Raw genomic sequence first — 7,317 nt, 5'->3', positions numbered from 1 at the left:
ATCCTGCGCTGGCGCGCTCCTGCCCGCCTCTGGCCTCCATTTGCTCTACCTGAGGCTCCCTCCAGAAGAACTTTCCCTTAGCCTCAGTGCAGTGCCTTCCGGGCGTCCTCAGACCAGACACGGGCCAAAGCCACTGCAGAATCCGGAAGCCCCTGGTTGGGATCTGAATTCTCCCGGGGACTATGGCGTAGTGGGTGGGGAGGGGGGGGGAAGAGGGTGGGAGGGACCTGAGCAGAGTGGAGGAGGAGGGAGAGAAAAACAGAAAAGAAATGACGAAATGTCGAGAGGGCGGGGACAATTGAGACAGCTTCCCGCCGGCGCGCTTTCGGTTTTCAATCTGGTCCGATACTCTTGTATATCAGGCGAAGAGCGTGCTTCCCTTGACAGAAGCTGTCTTTCAGGCTGTAGCAGTCATGTCTGGCAGGGGAAAGGGTGGAAAAGGCTTAGGCAAAGGGGGCGCTAAGCGCCACCGCAAGGTCCTCAGAGACAACATTCAGGGCATCACCAAGCCTGCCATTCGGCGTCTAGCTCGGCGTGGCGGCGTTAAGCGGATCTCTGGCCTCATTTACGAGGAGACCCGCGGTGTGCTGAAGGTGTTCCTGGAGAACGTGATTCGGGACGCAGTCACCTACACCGAGCACGCCAAGCGCAAGACCGTCACAGCCATGGATGTGGTGTACGCGCTCAAGCGCCAGGGGCGCACACTGTACGGCTTCGGAGGCTAGGCCGCCGCTCCAGCTTTGCACGTTTCGATCCCAAAGGCCCTTTTTAGGGCCGACCACTTGCTCATCTGAGGAGCTGGACACTTGACTGCATAAAGTGCAACAGTAACGATGTTGGAAGGTAACTCTGGCAGTGGGGCGGCAGTCGGATCTGAAGTTAACGGAAAGCTACTGTGGCCCATGGCGCTCACAGCCGTAAAGACTTAAGTCGTTGACCGAAAGCGGCTTTTTCACTTACTTGGGCTTTTTCACTTACTTGGGCTTTTTTTTTTTTTTTTTTTTAGCCTTTATCGATATGAAAGGTTGAATGTGCTCTAGGTTTGAGCACTCCTTTCTCGGCTTGCTCTTCTGGAGCAGTATATAGGCACACCTAGAGGGGCACGTCAGTCTTTGCGATCACCAGATCTGGTTCAGAGAAATAGGCACTGGCAATTTACACGTGCCTTGCTAGGTAATCTCACTATATTTGCTCAGGCAAAGTGGGAGAATCAGCCTTAGATTTTCGTTCTAGAGATGCCGGCTTTCCCACCTGATCGGCTTAGATTTCGCGATGGACTGTTCTGGGCTTCATTTTACCCTCTGCATAACAAGCGGGTGGACTAGATGCCTTAGTAAGGGTCCATGTTATATGGTATCTTCAGCCACGCACTCAGCTCAATCTTAGCACAGGTAAAAAAATGAGTTTCTAGCAAGCTATCTGCCCAGTGCCTGAAAAGTAGCATTTCTTGTGTTCAGTAAAAAGGCTCCTAATTTAATCAAGGACCTATGAGATAACTGTCTTTCAGTTGTGGCATTGCAAGGATACAAATGCAGAGACATTTTAATGTGATCCTTCTATAAGAGTGAACCAATGATATGATCTGAAAGCAACTTCACAACTAATTCAGGTATGTGACTTCTACTTCTTAGGGCCTGTTGTAGCTTAGAATGGGAGACCTGCAGAAACGTGCCCACCATCAATACAGAAAGCACAATTTAATTCTGACAAGGCAAAAGCCAATTCTGTATCAGCATGGCATATGTTACAGCAAGCTATTCTTTACACTACCACCTCTAAATTGCCCTAATTTGGATTAAAATGTGGGTTCACATTTCTAATCCTTATAGTTTTGCAGCCATTGCATAGCCCATAAGATTTTTTTTTTTTTTTTTTTTTTTTTTTTTTTTTTTTTTAACATTCTAGGCTTATGATTTTACTGTGTATGTATTTGGAAGAAGAAATTCTGTCAGCTCCCAAAGGATAGACCAGCAGTTGCTTTATTGGTTTTCAGATGTGGCTGCTCTCATCAGCATCAAACACTTGAGACTGAACTAAGCTTAAAACACGGTACTTAGCAATCAGGTTGCCCGCAAAGCACTGGATGCAAGACTTGCCTTCCAGGAGCTTACCAATCAGGTTGCCAGCAAAGCGGTGGATGCAAGACTTGCCCTCCAGGAGCTTACCATCAGAACGGAGAAGACAAACAAATGCATAATATATAGACGACATAATTCCATACCTGTACACGTTTAAGAATAAACAGTCCAATAGTAAGAGGCAGTACATATTCAATTGCTGAGAAATGTAGACAATAACTACTGTAGGAATCCTAATGCTACAGAAGTCACTGGCTGCTGGGAAACCAAGGAAAACCTGGCTATGGACGTTGGGGCTTGTGTCCGACTCTGAATAAAGGGCAGAATGATTGGCATCCTACTGAGATACATAGTAAAGGGGGTGCGGGCAGGGAGGAAGTGGCAAGAATAACATTTGTGAAGATTGTCCAGGTAAGAAATAGAGGTTGTAATGCTCAAGATGTTTCCTTTTCCCTTTTAAATCTGACCTGTGATTTCCAGCATTGCTATTTCAAGTATCACTGATTTTTTTTAATTTTAAAGGCAATGCTGATGAATCTATCTGATCCTCACCAAGATCCACTAAAGGAGATATCAAAAATTTGAAGATAAAGAAAGAAAGGGAGTGGGGAGAAAACACATCCATTGTCTGAATTAGTTGTTCTCAAAATGTAGCCTCTCATCTAGCAGCACTGATCACCTGGGATAAACTCTTGGGCCCCACCCCAGACCTATTGAATGAGAAATTGAGGGGTGAGATAGTAATCGGTGCTTTAAAAAAAGCCCTCCCGGTGATTCTGATACACATTAAAGGTTGAAAGCCACTGACTTAGGTAACAGCCTGCCTTTCTTTCTTTCCTTTCCTTCCTTCCTTCCCTCCCTCCCTCCCTCCCTCCCTCCCTCCCTCCCTCCCTCCCTCCTTTCTTTCTTTCCTTTCTCTTTTTCTTTCTTTCTCTTTCTTTCTTTCTTTCTCTTTCTTTTCTTTCTTTAATTTCTTTCCTTCCTTCCCTTCCTGCCTTCCTCTTTTTATGAGATGGAGTCTCGATCTGTCATGCAGGCTGGAATGCAGTGGCACGATCTTGGCTGACCGCAACCTCCACTTCTCGGGTTCAAGTGATTCTCCTGCCTCAGCCTCCCGCGTAGCTGGGACCACGGGCGCCCACCACCACGCCGGGCTAATTTTTGTATTTTTAGTAGAGATGGAGGTTTTGCCATGTTGGCCAGGCTGGTCTCGAACTCCTGACTTTAGGTGACCCGCCCTCCTCGGCCTCCCAAAATGCTGGGATTACAGGCGTGAGCCACTGCGCCTGTCCTCTTTTTCTTTTATTTAAACAGCTTTTGTTTTAATGAAAAAATATTTAAAACCTGAATATATGTTGCCCAGATGTTTACCCAAATGTTAAAATTGGCTTTAGTTTGAAGCCCAGCTAATTTGTGTATTTTTATTAGAGACCGGGTTTCACCGTGTTGGCCAGGCTGGTCTTGAACTCCTGACCTCAGGGGATCCACCCATCTCAGCCTCCCAAAGTGCTGGGATTACAGGCGTGAGCCACCATGCCCGGCCAGTTACTGAGAATTCCTGCCTTTTTCACAGGATTATTTTAAGGATCAAATGAAAAGTTATACGTGAAAGAAGAATGAGGCCATGAAGTGATACCGAAACCAAAGGTGATATATGCATTGCCTTTCCCACTCAACGTAGTTCGTTTTTTGTTTTGTTTTTTTGAGAGACGATTTAACTCTACTTATTGTGACCAGGCATTGCTTGGGTACTGCTACTACGGAAATAAACAAAGACAAATCCTTACCCTGAGAAATGTTGCCAGCCTAATGCTGAGAGGTTAAGGAAGGGAAAGGGGTATTAAGATAGGAGAGGGCAGAGGCAAGGAGGAGGGCCCAAAGAGATGAGGGCAAAGAAGAGCAAGGGAGCCGGGCACTGTGGCTCATGCCTGTAATCCCAGCACTTTGGGAGGCCAAGGCAGGCAGATCACGAGCTCAAGAGATTGAGACCATCCTGGCCAACATGGTGAAACCCCGTTTCTACTAAAAATATAAAAATTAGCTGGGCGTGGTGACACCCACCTGTAGTCCCAGCTACTCTGGAGGCCGAGGCAGGAGAATCGCATGAACCCGGGAGACGGTGGTTGGAGTGAGCCGAGATTGTGCCACTGCACTCCAGCCTGGGCGACAGAGCGAGACTCCGTCACAAAAAAAAAAAAAAAAAAAAGAAAGAAAGAAAAAGATAGCTCTCATACAGAATGGAAACTCAGTGTGGCAGGGCAGAAAGACCAGCCTGACTATGTAATCGACTAGACCAGAGCTGGCGAGAGCTTCAGTTAAGGCATGGTCATGGGTAGACGGAGAAAAGGTGATACAATTGAAAATCAGAAGGTAGATTTAGTAACATTTGGAACTCATGAGATTTGCACAGAGGGCAAGAGGAAGGGACACCTGACCCAGAACAGATGGGGGTAATGAAGGTGTCTTCCAGGAAGACGGGGAATGTGGAAAGAAACAAATCGGTTTGGAAAGCAAGAGGATGCATGTGGTTTTGGAAATAAGCTGGGTTTGAAGTGCCTAGTATCCATCCAGAAGGACCTGTCTATCAGGCAGTTAGAAACATTGGTGTAGCCAGGCACAGTGGCTCACGTCTATAATCCTAGCACTTTGGGAGGCCAAGGTGGGAGGATGGCTTGAGCCCAGGATTTCGAGACCAGCCTGGGCAATGCAGTGAGACCCTGACTCTACAAAAAATAAAAAAAATTAGCCGGGCCTGGTGGTGTGTGCCTGTAGTCCCAGTTACTCTCTCTCTCTCTCACACACACACACACACACACACACACACACACACACACAGACACACACACACAAAATGTGTAGAGCTCAGGATAGGGTCTCAGCAGAAGATACCAATTTGGGACCATTTAGCTAAGGGATAGAAATATGGAAAGCAGGGAGTCAATCTCACTTGAGTTGCAGGGAGAAAAGAAGATGGCCAAGGCCAGCACGGGGGAAACCAGGAATATTGACGGGGAAGAGAAAGACATGAGAAGACCGAGATGGGGACCTAGAGAAGGATAAGGGTGACCAGGAGAGTGGACAAGTCCTCTTCTAAGGAAGAAAAAGCAGTGTAAACATGGCCATGTCTCTTACCACGTAGTTCCCCTCCAAACACACACACACCTGTCCCCCACTAGCCTGCCTAAGGCAGAATTAAATGTGAACAAAGCACGTTTTTCACTTCATAAAAGCCACAGATTCAGAGTGGACTTACTGGCAACCAAGGTAGCCACGTAGAAGCTAGTTATTAGAGGAAGAGGTGGGTTTGAGACAGGGTCTCACTCTCTTGTCACCCACACTGGAGTGCAGTGGCACAGTCTGAGCTCACAGCAGCCTCTGCCTCCCGGGCTTAAGTGATTCTCCCACCTCAGCCTTCCGAGTAGCTGGGACCACAGGCAAATGACACCACCCCCGGCTAGGTATTTCTTTTTTCTTTTTCTTTTTCTTTTTTTTTTTTTGTTGTTGTTGTTGTTGTAGAGACAGGGTCTCGCCAAGTTTCCCAAGCTGGTCTGGAACTTTGACTTCAAGCAATCCACCCGCCTCCGCCTCCCAAAGTGCTGGGATTAACAGCTGTGAGCCACAGTGCCCAGCCAGAGGAAGCGTATTTCTTTACCGTATCCTTAATTATCCTTTAACTCTCACCTGAGGGTAGACAATGATTTAAGTACAGGGAATGATTAAATGTTAAAACTTAGCATTTTAGAATGTTATCTTGTATTGATGAATTCAGCTTATGCTGGTCTCGCAAACAAATACGAAGACTGACAGATTCCTGAGTGCAGGCCTTCACAGTGCCAGGACCACAAGATGTAATGAATTCTATTCCTGACTGGATATAAAAAAAATGCCACAAAATTTTCCTTTGAGATTCAGCCGGGGAGACCTCCTGGAGTTTAGAGGTGCCCAGACTGGTGAGTGAAAGGAGTGTGATCCGGGGGGTGGGGGCAGTCAGAGGACCTAGATGTCTGACACCAACATCCCCAGGTTCCAGTCTCTGCTCAGTCACTACTGGGCCTGAGAAGCTGGGTGCAGAGATGGTGGGTGACCCACCCACCTCTGAAGGTCACTACTTTTTGAAGTCAGAATACCGCCCATGCACTGTGGGCCTAAGCAGGTTATGAGGGTCTCCGCAGAGACCCAGAGGCATGCTCTAGAAATTGCTGTGACTCTGGAGCAGAAACATGTGGCAGTCCCCAGCAGGGCTCACCTACACTGCTCTCCTCACTTTACACGCCTCAGGAAAGGCAAAATGGCAGCTTTACAAAACGAAGTTTTATTCCATTTTCCCTTCTCCCCTCTTAATTCTCACAGATCTCTGCAGTGACTGCTTTTAACCTGTCAACTGTGAGGAAACAAACAGAAAACCAAAGCCCTGGCTTCTTTGAGGTGGAAATAAATGACCGAGAAGGTGTTACCTAAGACCTCTACGGCCATTTGTATCTGGCCCTGTGTAGAGTGGGCTCTGCAAGACCCTGCCTCACTTTCCCACTAAGAGGCCTTGGACTTCCCAGCTCCCAGAGACTATAGAGATCGCCTCTGAGGCCTCCTGTCACGATTTCCTAAGGTGAGGAACTTCATTTGCCCAACGGAGGCCCACGTTCTGCCTGTTTGATCTACCGGCTTCCCAAGGATCTGAACTCGGGGACCAGCGTCTGCCCACATGTCCGACGAAAACAATGTAAAGGAACTACTGAGTCTGGACAGAAAATCCCGACATACCATGCAGCTTCTAAGAGGACCGAGTGCCCTCACTGGAATAGAGTGAGTCTCCTTCTGTGGACATGGACAGGGAACAGCTCGATGAAGCCCAGATAAACAAAATTCCGCCCACACCCCGTGCCCCCGGGAATTTTGGCTTAGGGGCAGGATGTGGGGGTTAACACTGTGCTGGTGGAGGTGGCGCGGGCCCAACCGGCAGCCCCAGCGCAGTTCTCCCCACGTTTGCCCGGAGAACCCCGGCGAGGCCCAGGTGGTCATTTCCCTCCCTAGCCGGAGGGCCGCGCCGGGTGAGACCGGTTTGGGCGCGAAGCACGGGCGTGTGGCCCTCCACTTCCGTAAAGGCCAGGCGCTCTCAGGACCGCGAGCCCTGAGCGTCCGCCTGGTGACCCCTGGCCTCGGGACCGAAGCCCCGTCCCTCCTGCCCCGCCTCCCCCCGCCACGCAGGGCCCCGGTCACGCGCGGGAAGAGCCGGACCGCCAAA

The 7,317-nt window shown here is 48.7% G+C and overlaps 1 protein-coding gene across 3 annotated transcripts; it reads left to right on the top strand.

The window, feature by feature from the left end:
• The first annotated feature begins 340 nt into the window (after positions 1–340).
• On the top strand, positions 341–6,600 carry LOC104655509 (histone H4). 3 transcript variants are annotated; one of them, XM_030935273.1, is made up of 2 exons: positions 341–1,609; positions 1,906–2,413. In XM_030935273.1, exon 1 carries the CDS (start codon positions 414–416, stop codon positions 723–725), a length of 312 nt encoding a protein of 103 aa, XP_030791133.1. In that variant the 5' UTR covers positions 341–413; the 3' UTR covers positions 726–1,609; positions 1,906–2,413. The 3 variants fall into 3 exon arrangements, with proteins under 3 accessions (XP_030791133.1, XP_030791134.1, XP_030791135.1); XM_030935274.1 differs by lacking the exon at positions 1,906–2,413 and adding an exon at positions 6,429–6,600 and having other exon boundaries at positions 355–843; XM_030935275.1 differs by having other exon boundaries at positions 355–843; positions 1,906–2,415.
• Positions 6,601–7,317: the final 717 nt, after the last annotated feature.

The sequence above is a fragment of the Rhinopithecus roxellana genome, chromosome 8, assembly GCF_007565055.1.
Source record: "Rhinopithecus roxellana isolate Shanxi Qingling chromosome 8, ASM756505v1, whole genome shotgun sequence".
In the NCBI taxonomy this organism is placed as follows: Eukaryota; Metazoa; Chordata; class Mammalia; order Primates; family Cercopithecidae; genus Rhinopithecus; species Rhinopithecus roxellana.
Note: the sequence above shows the minus strand (reverse complement) of the source record. Positions and strands in the feature narration are given on the sequence as shown.